The sequence below is a fragment of the Typha angustifolia genome, chromosome 7, assembly GCF_048772165.1.
Source record: "Typha angustifolia cultivar Huaian chromosome 7, ASM4877216v1, whole genome shotgun sequence".
NCBI classification, from domain to species: domain Eukaryota; kingdom Viridiplantae; phylum Streptophyta; class Magnoliopsida; order Poales; family Typhaceae; genus Typha; species Typha angustifolia.
In genome coordinates, this window is record NC_133245.1 from 14,929,379 (window position 1) to 14,946,194 (window position 16,816).

General features: G+C 35.6%; 1 protein-coding gene across 1 annotated transcript; it reads left to right on the forward strand.

The window, feature by feature from the left end:
* The first annotated feature begins 113 nt into the window (after nucleotides 1–113).
* On the forward strand, nucleotides 114–16,554 carry LOC140762494 (AP-2 complex subunit alpha-1-like). The gene is made up of 27 exons (XM_073100339.1): nucleotides 114–726; nucleotides 2,337–2,468; nucleotides 2,901–3,026; nucleotides 3,946–4,008; nucleotides 4,090–4,187; nucleotides 4,280–4,487; nucleotides 5,403–5,474; nucleotides 5,545–5,637; nucleotides 6,095–6,196; nucleotides 6,363–6,460; nucleotides 7,214–7,295; nucleotides 7,449–7,537; nucleotides 10,109–10,214; nucleotides 10,324–10,389; nucleotides 11,617–11,723; nucleotides 11,813–11,917; nucleotides 12,029–12,149; nucleotides 12,289–12,465; nucleotides 12,561–12,800; nucleotides 13,049–13,129; nucleotides 13,315–13,479; nucleotides 13,569–13,655; nucleotides 13,761–13,886; nucleotides 15,118–15,198; nucleotides 15,271–15,342; nucleotides 15,803–15,882; nucleotides 15,957–16,554. Exons 1-27 carry the CDS (start codon nucleotides 595–597, stop codon nucleotides 16,096–16,098), a joined length of 3,051 nt encoding a protein of 1,016 aa, XP_072956440.1. The 5' UTR covers nucleotides 114–594; the 3' UTR covers nucleotides 16,099–16,554.
* Nucleotides 16,555–16,816: the final 262 nt, after the last annotated feature.

The window sequence follows — 16,816 nt, forward strand, 5'->3', positions numbered from 1 at the left end:
TAAAGAATCAAGATATAAACAGTAGATTACCATTAGGACGCCTTAATGGTAGCATCAACCCTATTTACTTCGCTGAGAGGCTGTGGATCAGTTGGGTCAGGAGGAACTAAGACCGGGGAGAGAGGGAGCCGGCTCCAGCCTACAGAGCAGAGGGGAGCGGAGCTCACAAGTCTTCTTTATTTGGTCACGACGTTGCAATGCGTTATTTGCTTATTGCTGTACCTCCTAATTCCCAATTGGCCGAAGCCGACTTCTTAATCCCATAATCCAGCGAAAAGGGCAAAAAAATAAAAATAAAAAGAAATAGAAATAGTAGGAGGTGTCGAAAAATAGAAGAATTTTCTACGCTATTTTTCCAATCCAGCATCAGAGGAGGAGTGGAGCTCCCTGTTGCATTTCTGTCGTCTCCTTCGTCTCTTTTGGAGTCTTTTGGAAGTCTAGGATTTCTAGGGTTTCCAATTCTTGAGAGGTGGATCGCGGATCTCGTTGGGGTGGGGTGGTCTCGTCGGATCCGACGCAGTTCTCGGATCGATCGCGCCGGGGTAGGGGTGGTGTTGATCCGGTCCGCCGCAAAGAGGTGGGTCGGAGGGGGCGATGGCGCTCTCGGGGATGCGCGGGCTCTCCGTCTTCATCAGCGACGTGCGGAATTGCCAGAACAAGGAACAGGAGCGGCTGAGGGTCGATAAGGAGCTCGGAAACATCCGGACTCGATTCAAGAACGAGAAGGTCAGCTCTCTTTTCCTTTGCTCCTTGAGGGCATGGTTGTAGATTGTGCTGTTATGCTCTCAATTAGCTGGATTTGGTGCTGAATATTGATGCGTATTCTTGTATGATGGGCTTGAATGCATTGTTGTTGACACTGTTCCAATGTTGAAGAAGAACTGCAATGCTAAGCGAGGTTAGCCGGTTATTATTATGTGGCGCTTTAGAAGGACTTCTTGAACTATAGCTCGGGGAATTAAGGGTACTGAAGGGGGTACGGAGAATTTTGTCAAAACTAGTCTATGATTATACTTTGCCTAATTCCATGAATCGACAGCTACCATCCGGTCATAGTTGAAAGAATAAGATTGCTAGTTAGTTAGCAGCTATTAAGGTTGTTTTGATTATTGTTTTCTCCCTGGTGGAAATTAGCCTCCCAGTACCTCGGTGGTAAGGTCATTATCAATGTCGGTATAAGCATTGGCTTGAATGCAGAATTTAAATGAAAGTAGTGTGTCAGTTATAAACTTTTAATGTATCAATATAAACTTTAGTATGTCGTCAATAAATTACTCTTCTTCCCATTTTTTTTTTCTCTTCAAAATTCTTTCTTTCCATTATTATGTATTCTTGGATATTCCCATTTGGTAAATGAAAATTATTCTCCAACATTTAACATACACCGAATTGGCAATATGGTGCATCAGCTCCTACAGACTAGGGGTGTAAATGAGCTGAACTTGAGTGGGTTGGCCCTAACTTAGTTCCATAGCATTTTTTTCTGAGCTCGACTTACTCGAGCTAGATAAGGCTGGCTCGGCTTGGTAACTAGATAATGGGTTTCATGGGCATGGACATAGATTAAAAAAATACTCAACCAAGATGATCTCCATTTGCTCTGTTAATAATGAAGTATATCTAAAGATGCAACTGACTTTTTAAAGAAATTTTCTCACAAACGGCCGAAGACACCAAATCCAATACATTCTCGATCAATCTGATACATTCTTGAGGGGAGAGGAAGAAGTCTATATTTGTAGAAGAACAAGAGAAATTTTAACATTCATGAGATCTTGAGGAACTGGAAAAAATTATAAATTTGTAGAAGAACTAGAGAAAATTAAATCTTCATCTAGTTAGCAAACTAAATCAGGTGAGAAAGAAGAAGGCTGGTAGAGGTGAAAGGAAGAAGAGTGTGGTTGGTGGAAGCAAGAGGAAGGAGGTCGGTGGACGATTTGGGCGAGATGGGTTTTGGGTGATCAAGGGGTTTTAGAGAGCATATAAGTATTTCTTAGATCCAATGGTTTTAATAACTCCAATTATTCTATATATATATATATCCAATCGAACTCGAGCTGATCTCAAGTTGAGCTCATACTGTTGCCCTCTTATATGATGCCGCTTCCATCCTCCTGTTGACAATACAAGAATTAAAGTAGGCATTCCTTTTTTTTTTAATAAAAAAAATCTTGGAACTTCAAGTACAAAGATATTGGTTAACATTTTCTAGTAATAATAGTTAGTTTTAATATCAATAAATAAAATTCCTTCTTTTCCATCAGATATACATTCAGTGAAGTAGTGAAATCAATTTTACTGACAAGATATTGACAATCCGGTGTTTTCTTTGACAGGGCCTATCGCATTATGAGAAAAAGAAATATGTGTGGAAAATGCTTTACATTTTTATGCTGGGGTATGATGTTGATTTTGGTCATACGGAGACCGTCTCTTTGATATCTGCACCAAAGTATCCTGAGAAACAGGTGATACATCCTTTAATGTGAAGCTGCATTCTTTATTTCATTCTTACAATTCATAGAGGCAATTTTACTTTTTGGTATGAGCTTGATCAATCAAATTGGAAAATGCACATAGAAATTCACATAGTCCTGTGACAAATTGATATGAAGTATGAATCAGATGTGAATATGCATATACTTACATATATATTATATGTATATACATTAATACATGAAGATATATAGTAGGGTTGAAGATGGGAGGGGTACATTAATAACAGTTACAAATTCATATGTTGAGAAGAATCTTGTGTTTTGCTTGTCAAACAATATGTTATCTGTGACAGAGAATAGTTTATGGAGAAAATAATATAGTTTGCATCTTATGTTCATTTGAATATCATATATATTGTTGCCTTATATGTCGCCTTACTCATTATCAAAATGATTCTGCAGGTTGGGTACATAGTGACATCTTGCTTACTTAATGAGAATAACGACTTCCTAAGGATGGTTATAAACACTGTGCGTAATGATATTATTGGGCGAAATGAAACCTTCCAGTGCTTGGCCTTGACAATGGTATGTTGTTTTTTTTTTTTCAGTGAACTGACGATAACTTTCAGGAGGAACACCAATATCAGAACTTGAGGTTCTTTATTCTAAATATGTCAATCAAACTTTTCTATCTGACAAATCCAATAATATTTTGATTGGGTTGGTGGTGTTATGAGTCTTCATACTTCATTTTTTCTGGTTTTATACGAAAATTTATTTTAGGATTCTGAAGCAACATTATCTTCATGAAACCTGGCATGATGACATCCCACTACGTGTGCATTCCATCACGGATATAGATGTGCATCTAGATGTTTATATATACTTTTAAGTGTTAGTTTAGTTGTATATTCTATTCACATGACCTGCGAAGTGGTGATGATACTTCGAGGTTGACTGGAAGAAAGGAGAATTGGAGATACCTATTAATTAGCTATATTCACTCTTTATTGTTAATTGATTAATCAGTCATTTTGGATCCTACGATTGCGATTGATTTATGCCTGTCTGAGCAATATCGAAACTTGACCTACTGAGCTGAGCTAGCCTCTGTCCATGCTCAGTTTTGATTGCTTACTGATTGATCAAGCCTTCGACAAACTGAGTGAACTCTACTTCCCCCCTCCCATGGCAACTCCCTCAAATCTCTTTCACTGCCTTATTCCTCAACATATCATATGTTAGTCTTTGAAGAGGAGATGAAGACGGAATGACTAAAGTTCACCTAACATAGTTTTTCTAAATGATGGGAAATACAAGGCTCAGCTGATACTATTTTAAGCTATAAAACAAGCCATATCTTTATTAAAGATGAACTTTGCTAGTCTCTAATAAACATGCGTTGTTTATTAAAAAGCAACTAATACAAGGGCAACCTTCTATTGGCTATTTATGCCCTCGATCTATACCTTTCTTTATGTATTACTTCTCTTGTTCTTTACAGGTAGGAAATATTGGCGGGAAGGATTTTTCTGAATCATTGGCTCCTGATGTCCAGAAATTGCTTGTAAGAATATCTAAGTTTCTCATCTCCTATTTGCTACTATATGAACAGTATTGGTAGTTGATAGCGCCGGTGCTATATTAGATTTCCAGTAGCTGCAGGCCTTTGGTCAGAAAAAAGGCCGCGTTATGTCTTCTACGCCTCTATAGAAAGAATCCTGACGTTGTCAATGTTGATGGCTGGTAAGTATTGTACTCGTGCACACTTTATATAAGCATAATAAAGTATGCACTGCTAGTTATCTTTGATGATTTCTGTTATTTTCTGTTATCAGGTCTGATCGTATGACACAACTTCTAGATGAACGTGACTTCGGAGTATTGACATCTGTCATGAGCCTTTTTGTTTCTTTAGTATCAAACAACGTTGAAGCATATTGGAATTGTCTTCCAAAATGTGTTAAAATTTTAGAGAGGTTGGCTAGAAACCAAGATGTTCCACAAGAATACACTTACTATGGAATTCCATCTCCCTGGCTTCAGGTTAAGGACAATTATCTTATTTGTGCTACATGTATTTTGAAAGAGTATGATTGGTTTGTCTTCTTTCTTTGCCTGTCTTTATATGTTTTTGTCATTGCACAGTCCGTATCACCATATTTTGATTTGATAGAACTTTATTCTCTGAGCTTCATCATCTTTGCAATTTTATCATCATTATTTCATATGCAGTCATACTAATACACTATCTCTGCGAATATTAGTCATCCCCAATTTTTGGGCATGACTAATATTGCATAACATGGTTTGTGATTTGATTGTTTTCCATCTCATTTATGAATGGTGATACATCAATAAGCTTCGCTAGGAATTTCAATAGATTGCGTATTTGCGTATCACGATTTGTCATACATCTTCTTCCTAGTATTGCCCTGAATGAGCTGGATGTTAACCAATCCAAGTGATTTATTTGGTACTGAATTCAGGCTGTTCTATTAGCCAACTGATTTTTTTTTTCATGCAATCATGAAAAGATACTCTTGGATACAATAAGTGGGATGCTAAACATTAAGATTATACAGGGCAACTGAATTTTGCAAGATGAATGGTATATCATATCTGTAATGGATTTTTATCAGTTATGTGAATAGAGAAGCTAGGTTAATTTAAGGATTAGACTGATAATGTGACTTCTGATGGAAATAATCATATCCACTTCTGGTAGATTTTCTTTTGCCTATATTTAGCTACTAAAGCAATATAAATTATGGAAATCCTCTTATGATTATCTGCTACAACATTTTCCTTCTTGTTTTTCTCTTGCGTTTACTAGGTTGTTGGAAAGATAAACAAATTCTTTTTTCCTGCCAATTGTCTCAGTGGTCTGCATAAAGCAATACCAAATAATATACAGCACGAATTCTATTAAGCATTAAATAAAACTTTTACTTCTTTCAGGTTAAGACAATGAGGGCTCTTCAGTATTTTCCAACTATTGAAGATCCAAATATAAAAAGGGCTCTGTTTGAGGTAGGGTTTAGCTTATACAACTCATGCTAAATCAGTTCAAGATTCTTGATTAATCATTATGGTTGTGTAGGTTCTGCAGCGTATTTTAATGGGTACAGATGTAGTTAAAAATGTCAACAAAAGTAATGCATCTCATGCTGTTCTGTTTGAGGCCCTTGCTCTGGTAAGATTTCTGATTAGGTTGCAAGCATAAAATATGCAGTTTTTGATTTCATGTTCCTCAGGCTTAACATGAAAATTAAACTTGATTATAGTTTTCTGCCACATAATGGAACTAGTTGTTGAGAAATTTAATTTATCTTCCTGCAGGGATTTCCTGTTCCCGCTGCGTGATTGCTATTTATGAGCATGCAACTGTTAGATCCTTCTTATTTAAAACTAAGCTATTGCATCTGCTCTTAGTCAATTATCTAATAATACAAGGCTAGTTCCAATGCAAAACTGTCTGAGGCTGAACCTGCTGCTGCTGACTTGGCTTGAACTGATGTCCATGTTTGCTTGGAGGCATGCAATGAATTGATTAACATAATAAATTTCTCATGCATTCAGCATAGGCATATGAAAATTTACTACTAATAAAATTGAAATGTATGTGAACTTTCCTCTGAACTGGATTACAGGTTATGCATCTTGATGCTGAAAAGGAGATGATGTCTCAGTGTGTAGCTTTACTTGGGAAATTTATTGCAGCCCGAGAACCAAACATTCGTTATCTTGGCCTGGTAAGATTTCTCGTTTGCATCATAATAGCAAGTTATTGTATCTTTGATATTTCTTATCCTTATATTAGTTGAGATGCATGGTGATATGAGTTCTTGTGTAGACAGAGCTTGTTGATCATAGCATAAATGGAAGTGTTATTCTTACATTAATGTGCAATTGGTACAGGAGAACATGACCAGGATGTTGTTGGTCACAGATGTGCAGGATATTATCAAAAGACATCAAGCTCAGATTGTTACGTCTTTAAAGGACCCTGATATCAGGTTTGCTTTTTAGGTTTTCACAGTGCATTTGCTTGTTGAAATTCTGGGAACATCTATTTTATATTTTTATTACATTACATTACATTATTATACCAAAAGAATTCCTAGTTATATTGTGAGGTTGATCTCATTGCAAATACTGTCTTGTGCTAGCAAAGATGTCTTTGGTAGTTTTATATAGTTTGCTAATATCTTTTCATTGATGATGAATTGCAGTGACATATTTACTCTGCATATTCTTATTTGTGGAGAAGTGTCAGATGTTGTCCTATTACAATATTTTTCACTTCTATTATGACTTATGAGATGGGCCAATTAACACTACAAGTTAAAATGGTTATAGCTATATTTTAAAGTCATGGGAATGCTTCTCCATTTTTGTCCTATTGTTCTGCTTTACATTTCTTTCTGCAGGTCTCAATCAAGTAATTTTCTCAAAACAGTTAACTCATTCTATACCTAGCTGTTTTATGGTTGGATGCAAATAAAATATCAAATCTCTGATGTCAATTGATGCAGAAAACATTTGCCCAAAAAAGTAACTCACAAGATGAAAACATTAAAGAATAAAACAGTCCATATTTAATCTGAAAAAAAATCTGAAACTATGTTTAATGAAAACTTTTCTAGACCAACCAGTAGATTGGAGAATTGATGAAATTTGACCCAAGGGAAGGTCTAAGGTGTGTGCTCTTATGGTTGATGTTGTATTCCAGTCTAAGGTGTGTTCCTCTTATGGTTATAATCTTGCAGTATAAGAAGACGTGCTCTCGATCTGCTTTATGGAATGTGTGACGTGACAAATGCTAAGGATATAGTCGAAGAGTTATTGCAGGTAATATTGAATCTTGTGCTGTATGTACCTTTAATTTCTAGATTAAATGCTCAGGCACATTGCACAAATTATGTGTTAAGAATATCACTATCATGTTGCGAGAGTTTCTTCCTTTATGATAGTCTCAGTCATCATCTTCTTTATTTATGTTAGTATCTTAGTACGGCGGAGTTTGCGATGCGTGAAGAATTGGCGCTGAAGTCTGCAATTTTAGCAGAAAAATTTGCTCCAGATCTCTCATGGTACATATTCCAACTTCCATCATGACCATTCTGGAAATTAGTTCAACTCAACATTTGATATTTCTTTTTGCTCTTCTACCTACTGACACATACTATACAACTTCGTATGGAGTTTTAAAACATATCTGCATGGGTTGGTTCCAGCTGGATTTTGCTCCATGTTTGTTATGCTGCTAAGCGGATAGGAAAATGGCATAATGCTTCCTCTAGTAGCCTGAGTAGAGAGTTTATTCAAATTGTGACTATTCCATGTGCAATTCAGAAATAGCCTTGTCCTATCATTTGGTGGTATATGTATATTTTAGACTAAAACCTTCACATCTGTGATGCCTGTGTTAATTGTCAAGAGTAGAGTGGATTTAGCCGCGCCTAGTGCTTTGTGCAACTTAGTCAAGTGAGATAAAATAACAATAGATCAATTTTTTAAATCTGAAAGATTGAAGGATCTTCCCTAGCATCACCTCCAACAGTGGACATCTATGACCTCAAAACCGAATGGAGTAGAAGTAGCTAAGTCAAAATGATGTCATAAAAGACAAAAACACTAACTGGTCATCTGAGATCCCAATAGGGTGTAAAGTGTTGGTCATTATTGCTGTTGCAAGTACAGTTGAAGCATTACTGGTTTTCGCATTATGTCATATTAGACATGCATCAATGATATTCGTGCCACCATCGGCACAGCACGGGGTGTGCCAGTAGCACACAATTATAATGTTTTTAATAAAAAAATTAGGATATTTAGAGATATTTTTGGGGTTTTTGGTATGCCAATCTTTAATTTTTTGTTTAAATATATGTATTAAAATTTAAACCTACATTACAATGTTTTATCTTTAAATTATTTTTGTAAATAATTTATTTTATTAAAGATAAAACAACAGTTATATATAAATAATATTCAATACATAATATGATTGAATATATTCATTAAAATTAATATTAATGATTAAACACTCCATAATATGATTGAATACTTCATAATATAATTGAACATTCTATGTTTGTTAAATGATGATTATGGAAATTAAAGAATGACAAATGACAAAAGTAATTAGTGATGATTGATGAGAATAAGAAAAAATTTAAAAAAATGGGTTCTACATGTCATATCATGTTTGTTAAGAAAATGAGTAAAGTTAATTTGATAAAGATTGATAGAAATAGGAAAATTAAAAAAAAAATGTCTCTACATTGGCACATGACAATGACAGATCGGCATAGCACGTGTGTCGGTTGGTATGACTCGACACGGGGGTGTGCCACTGGCACACCCTATGCCAAGTGCCGTGCTTCTGCCGGCACGGCTATCCATGACATGCATAACAGTCATTATGCCTTAAAACTTTAAAGTATACTTCTATAATGAGTGCATCTGAGTTCTGACTATGACTTTTCCTTTTTCATTATTCACTTGACTTGCTTGTTATATTTGCTTCATGTTTAGATTTTCATGGAACTCAAATGGCACATTTCCTAATTTACTTACCATTAATATAATTGTAGAAAAAGTAATAGAAACAATATTCACTTATGTTAGAGTGGTATTATTAGAGAGAGTAAAGTGTCCATGTTAAAGTTGTTTTTTCCCCCCTCCAATGAAGCAATAGAATACCGAGGCCAAGGATGATTGTGTTGGCCGGCATGTCCCATACTGATGAAATATCAACACCCGGCATAAGCTATATGGACTCGTGCCTGTCGACAGGTGTGTGCGCGAACCAACATGGCTGTGTGCCGCCCCAAGCTAATTGGCATGAGTTGGGTGTTATTGAAAATCCAATAACCCATTATGGGTTAGTTTTTGGAAGACAATTTACTTTAAAAAAGTGGAAGTGAGAAGGTGAAAGAGAGGAGATTAAGGACAGATTCAAAATTTCTTTGTAAAATTGCAATAGAAGTTAATTTTTTTCTTTCATTCTCTTAAGTTTTTCATTTTAGTTTTTTAATTTACATTTTGAAACCTAATTGGGGGTGTAGTTTTGCTAGATCTATCATTTATAAGAGTCTTTCTACATAGATTTATCATTTTGGTGTTAGATCCATGAAAAGTACTCTCTATAATATAGGTATTAAAAGAAAATTTTGAATTTCTCCAAAATTCAAGATTTCTTCCTCAAATCCCATCAAAAGGTATTTTTTATCATTCCCTTAAGTTTCTTTATTTTTACACTTAAAAACTAATATGGAATGTATACATGATAGATCTAGCTTAATTTTGCTAGATTTATCATTTGTAAGGTTATTTTTACATAGATCTCGCATTTTGATACTAGATTTATAAAAATTACTCTTTAATATGTAGAAATTAGAGGGACTGCATATGGCTATGGTGTGCCTGTGTTAATTATTTTCGTGCATATTTAATATGCATATTTGTATAAAGAGTATATGAGACAAACTTTTCTTACTAAGGGTTCATGAGTTTTTTATAATTTACATTTTCTTCATATAATTTTGTGCACAGTTGAATAAGCAATTTGGTCTGTGCCTTTCCTCCTTTTCTTTACTATTTGAATTGTATGGATCATTTATTAAGGTTTCTAATTAATAATCCTTATTTTGTTGTAGGTACGTCGATGTCATTCTCCAGCTTATAGATAAAGCAGGAGATTTTGTTAGTGATGACATATGGTACCGTGTGGTTCAATTTGTTACCAACAATGAAGATTTGCAGGTGGCTTAAGTGATTTGTGCTGCATCTAAGATTTTTAAAGCTATGATATTATAGCTTTGTCTTTTAGTGTTTTTCCTGTTTGGAATCTGACTCATGTAAGTTGTATCAGACATACGCCGCAGCAAAGGCTAGAGAGTACCTTGACAAGCCTGCTTTACATGAGACAATGGTCAAGGTACTTGGGTCTTGACCTCGTTTTCTTCCTAACAAATTTGACCTTTAAAAACTGAATAGAACTTTGTCACAGTATATGAACATGCTTTCTCATAGGTTGAACTTTTACTTTAACAAGCAAGTGTATGTTTCTTGTTAATGAACCTTTTAGTATAATAATAAAAAAAACCTTCAAAATTTTAAGTTTTCTAGATTTTTGGGATTCATGATAGTGCATGCTAAAGAAAGTCTTGTCATGCTTATATGTGCTTGTGAGTCACCTCAAAGATTGGATGTATATATTTCTAGAGACAAATATTAGACTTATGAAAGGCCGTGGGTACTTAGGTTTTCAAGATTCACTGTTTCACAAATTCTGCATAATTGAACAAATATAATTATTAATCGATTGCCTTTAAGTGTACAGTTCTGTAGAGAGCTATACTGTCAGCACAATCATTCCCAACCACCATCACCCTTTCTCTTTATGTCTTCTACTTCTATGTAGCGAATATTGTCCCTCCAATGCTTCTAGTTCTAGCACACACCCTTCATTATCCTGTTTCCCATAATCTGAAACCATTATAACAAGACAAATAAATGAAGAGACGACAATACTTGTAATACTTTCTGGCACCCAGTGGCCTTTGAAGTCATATACAGTATACTAAGGAAAAAAACATCTTTGGTAATGCCTGATCAGAAGATTCTGCATTGATCTCAATCAACCATAAGTGGCATAACCTAGATATCCCTTTTTGGAATTAACTTTTTTACCTTACTGTTCTTGAGGTAATGAGTTTTTCTGTCTCATTAGTAAGTTAAGGCAGAGGCACCTTTTCAAGCAACCATTATGGATGTTTCTGCAGGCTCTAAAGATATTCTCTTAATAGCTTAGGCGGATGGATGGAGGACTTAATTAATATTTTCTTCTTTTTTTTGACTTTCTCTTCTTTCGTTGACGTTCTAATTCTTCCACATGTGTTTTTGTAGTTGTTGTTGTTGTGAAAATGATCATAATGGATGCGTTAATTGTACATCTTCTGGATATGTTTATAGGATAGCTAGTATTACGATCTCCTATTTGTGTTCCGCATGCCTGAATAACTAGAGGAACAGACTTCTTAAAGTGTACTTACCCTTTTGTCCCATTTGGCTGATATTTACTTTTTATCTCTCTGTAAGTTGCAATGTGATATTAACCAGTGTAACTACAAATTGAACAAATTTAATTTAACTCCTAATCCAGGTCAGTGCTTATCTTCTTGGAGAGTACAGTCACCTTTTGGCCCAAAGACCTTGTTGTAGCCCCAAGGAAATATTTGCCATTATCAATGAGAAGCTTCCTACAGTATCGTAAGATGGACAATTTTCTGTATATTTATTATAATCTGTTTATTTGAGCAGTTTTACCATTTTGATTGACATAAATTTGTTTATTCCAGGACAACTACTGTTGCCATTCTTCTCTCCTCATATGCCAAGATTTTGATGCATACACAGCCCCCCGATCCAGAATTGCAGGATCATATATGGGTGATATTCAGAAAGTAACATTGACTATTTTTTCATCATTTCTTTTTCACTACATTGAGTTTTTTTAATTATAGTTAAGTTCACAAAATTGTTAGTTTTGTGACAAACTCGGTTGCACATTTCAGGTATGAGAGCTATATTGATGTTGAGATTCAGCAACGAGCAGTTGAATACTTTGCACTGAGTAAGAAAGGTGCTTCTTTGATTGATGTATTGGCTGAAATGCCGAAATACCCAGAACGCAAGGTAAGCATGTGTTTCCCTATACATTTTAGAAAGTTACTATTAGAAAGATAGCATTGTTATTTGGTATAAGTCAAAAAAGGCTATTGGGTAGGATAAAATTTAAATGTGATTCTAATTTTACTTACCCTTTCAATATTAGTCTGCTTTGCTGAGGAAGGCTGAAGTTGCTGAGGTTGATACAGCAGAACAAAGTGCAATAAAACTGCGAAGTCAACAACAGACATCCAATGCCCTAGTTGTAACTGATCAACATCCTGTCAGCATGTCTCTACCAGAAAATCAGCTAGGTTTCGTGAAGTTGCCACGTCAAGATACGGTTGGATTCCCAATTTCGTTTCCCTTGAAATCAGGCAGGTGGTTGTTGTTCTTGGTCTAGTAGATAGAATTCAGTAAAAGTTGGCAAATATGCAGGAGGCTATTTCTAGAGATCAGGGATCGGCCAAGGAAAATGGGACTGTAGGCACAGTTGAACCAGAGCCTATCGCATCGGCAGACATTCTTGGAGATCTTTTGGGCCCCCTTGCTATAGAGGGCCCTTTGGCTGGTGCTGTTCCAGCAGAGCAAAATTTGATCTCAGGATTGGATGCTACTACTACTGTGGCAGGTCCCTTAGCTTTAGCAACTCTTGATGATCAATCAAGCTCAATCCAGGTATTGTTTTGGTCTATATTGTTCTCCAACATTGTCAATTATGAGATACCTACACCGAGCTTATCCTTTAACACACAGCTTGCAAATTATTCTGCAGTTTCTCTGTTAGTAACACCAGTTGGCACTTGTCACTTTAAGACTGCTTTCCATAGAATTACTCATTTTTTTAACCTTATCTTGGTAGGACATGTATGCCCCTTTCTCCTTGATTTTACATGCTGCTAAGTAATTCTTTTTTTATTCTGCAGCCAACTGTCAATATTGGTGAAAGATTTCATGTGCTCAGCCTGAAAGATAATGGGGTTCTATATGAAGACCCGCACATTCAGGTTTGTTGCACAACTTCGTATGTTTGGAATAGTTTATATGTGAAGCCAGGTAATGGTAATATTTCTTACTTCACTACTTGTGAAAAGTGAAAACGAAAGAATAATGACTTATATTATTCTCCACATGCTTTACGTCTCTTTCTCTGGCTCTTGCTTACTATTTCATTTGCCTTTCTTTTGTTTAGATTGGACTAAAAGCAGAGTGGCGAGCCCATCATGGGCGTCTTGTTCTTTTCTTGGGAAACAAGAATACTTCACCTCTTGATTCGGTGCGAGCACTGATATTACCTCCTACCCACTTAAAGATGGAACTCTCATTGGTGCCTGATACTATTCCTCCTAGAGCACAGGTGGGCAACAGCATGATACATCGGTTCCATGTATTTTCTTTTAAGAAATATTTTTATTTGATTTAGCTTTTCTGTTTGACATATTCTAGGTGCAATGCCCACTTGAAGTGGTGAATCATCGAGCAAGCAGAGATATTGCTGTTCTTGATTTCTCCTATAAATTTGGAACAGCAGTGGTCCTAATCCTTACTTTATTATGTGTCTCTTGTTCTTTAATAAATCCAAGAATATGAATTTATCCCCCATCAAAAATAGTCTGAAAAATGTTCTCTCTTACACAGGTTAATGTCAAACTTCGGCTCCCAGCTGTCTTGAATAAGTTTTTGCTGCCTATATCAGTATCGGCTGAAGAGTTTTTTCCCCAGTGGAAATCACTATCTGGACCACCTTTGAAGCTTCAAGAAGTTGTAAGATTTTGCTTCCCAATTTACTTTCCATAGCAAGAAATGCTCAGAAAGATGCACAAAATTGACTTGGAATCAAATCAGCAGATGAATGATTTATTTCTGTTAGATTGCTATCAGATATTTTGAATGGAAGATGTAGGTACTGTTGATATAAACATACTGGTCAGATTAAGGTTGCTGATAATACAGAAAATCTTCGGACAGTCAGTGAACTGTTCAAAAGAACAAGCAGAGAAGAATTAACAAAGAAAACTACACTAAAACTGTACACAAAAAGAAAAAAAGAAAAACTTAGATACGCAGAATATTGCTTATATCCAACGATTGGTTATTCCAACCCATCCCCTTCACTTATGGGCTTGGGACATTTGATATACTCAGACCCAAAAAGTGTACTTGAATAGTTGAATTTAAATGGGTGGAGGCTTATAATTTCACAATAGATAGACCTAGCAGGATTCAAAACTCAGGATCTATGATCTGGTATCACGAGAATTCCCTAACTGAGAATGGTAATTTTTATATTTTCGCTAATACAAATTAGTACTTTTGAAGCTCTCAGGATTGGTATTAACAATGCAAATTGCTGCTAATTTGTTTAGTGATTTTCCCTTTATTTCCCCTTGATCATATATGCTTAGAAGATGTATTGTGCCTAATACAATATTCTCTTAGAAAAAACCTATTCACAAATGAAAGGCTAAATAAGGCTATATATATATATTTCCTCTCTAAACCCACCACAGGCTGGAGCCTCATGCACTGGGACACCCTTTTTGAAATGAACAAGGATCTTATTTGTATAAGTGAATTGTCCCATGGAAATGTCCTTTTAGAAACCTAGTTCATAGTTGTCTCTTCAGTTCAAATACTACATCAATTTTCAAATGTGATTTCTAGCTATGATCTAGTTTTCAGTTTGATTTGATTCTTTCTCCTGGGAATCTATGATGCTTGGGGTCTGACAATAATCCTAGAGAAAGGATCGGCTGATGTGGTGTGCCTACTTCATCTTATAATAATATACCTCGGAGGCTCAGAGCCTCTTTGTGAACTATGTACTTCCTTTTCCTTAAAGAAGCTGGATGGTGACAAAAGTTTGTTATGCTTGTTCTGAACTCACTTGATTGTAGCTTTATGCTTGCTGTGTCCTTTATTTCAGTGAAACATATGGGAATTGTTAGTCCCTTGTTGCAGTATTGTTGTAATGAATTTTTCATGACTATGGCAGGTTCGAGGTGTAAAGCCATTATCTCTTCCTGAAATGACCAATTTGTTTACTAGTCTTCATTTGGCAGTTACCCCAGGACTTGTAAGTTACTATCTATTTATGTATTGACAGCCTTTTTCACAAGATTATTGAACTTTGGTGCCATTTATATAGGATGTCAATCCAAACAATCTGGTTGCAAGCACTACCTTCTATTCAGAGAGTACTCGTGCTATGCTTTGCTTGGTAAGAATATGGAATTCATAATTACTCCTTGCATATGCTGGAATTCATGATTCATTTTTTTATCATAGGCTACTTTCATGTCTTGAGTTTGTAATAACTCAAGTCACTGTGGCTTGTTTTCTAAACTTTTTGTTAGTAATCTTGGTGTATGCAGCACATATATCCATGTATAATTAAGCAATGTTTGTTCAAAGTTATAATTGGGGCTATTCACTCATTTTAATTAAGCAATGGTTGACTTGGAGATTAATCAACATTCTGCCAGACAGTACTAGGCTTCTCTTTTCTGAACTAAGTCTAGCCCTTACTGGCTTATTTCGTGTTCATTAGAAGCATTCTTTCCTTGAATTTTCGAATTAGAATTCATATTTAACTGTTGTTTTGAACTAGTTGATTTTCTCTTCCATTGTTTTATTTTACATGGCTTATCCTATCTTTGAATTTGCTACTATCATTGTAGATTAGAGTCGAAACAGATCCATCAGACAGAACTCAGCTCCGGATAACGGTTGCATCAGGAGATCCATCACTGACGTTCGAGTATGTTGATGTTGATTTCATACTCTTTGGTCTTTAGATGAGAATGGAAATTTATGTAAGCTTTCTTATTATAGGTTAAAGGAATTCATCAAGGAACATTTGGTCAACATTCCCACTGTAGATGCAGTACCTGTTGTGTCCCCAGTTCAGCCACAATCACCTGTTACACCTGTGGGCTATACTGATCCAGGTGCCATGCTTGCTGGGCTGCTGTAAAATCTTAAGTGATAGTATTCAAATGTACGCACTAATTTAACTCTGAGAACACCCTTATCCCCACCCCACTATTGTTGCATTGGTGAGGATGCATTGATGAGGACTATTGATGCTGCGGGCTGATGGAGCAATGGCATTCTAACTATGGTCAGCACTGTTTCTAACTGGAATTCTTTGTTTTTGTTGGGAAGGTATAATTCTTTAGGGTCATTAGCGCAGGCCTAATGCCATACTGTGTAAGCTTTGTAAATTTTCATTTTCATTTTTTTTTACATATTCCCCCTTTCTCTGCTGCCATGTTGGTGAATCTGTATTTTTCGAGAATGTATTGGATTTGGTGGCTTTGGCCATTTGTAAAAAAATTTCTTTGATGCCAGTTGCATCTTTTAATGTACTTCATCGTTAACAGAGCAAATAGAGATTGAAGACTTTTAGCGATGCCTTAAGCTTTAAAACTATTGGATCCTGCCCTCACGAGATTTTGTATCATGTAAAGATGTAAACTTCAGTGATAATTTCGTAACAATCCATAGAGTATTTTCTGTCTTTATACAGTATTTTGTATAAAAGGTAGTTTGTAGAATCATTATTGATGTTCAGTTTTGTATGCGTGCAATGGTTTGTTTGAACTTTTTTTTTATCCCATAATTCTATAGGCATAGATAGTATGAAAGAATATCTTATGTTCGAACTTGATATTTCTAGTTACTCTTTTCTT

Bases quoted from the DNA above. Each gene is read 5' to 3' on its own strand.
- LOC140762494 (XM_073100339.1), top strand. From the start codon at position 595: ATGGCGCTCTCGGGGATGCGCGGGCTCTCCGTCTTCATCAGCGACGTG. The intron at 7,296-7,448 runs GTAATATTGAAT...TATTTATGTTAG, and splicing joins TAGTCGAAGAGTTATTGCAG to TATCTTAGTACGGCGGAGTT. The intron at 12,801-13,048 runs GTATTGTTTTGG...TTTATTCTGCAG, and splicing joins ATCAATCAAGCTCAATCCAG to CCAACTGTCAATATTGGTGA.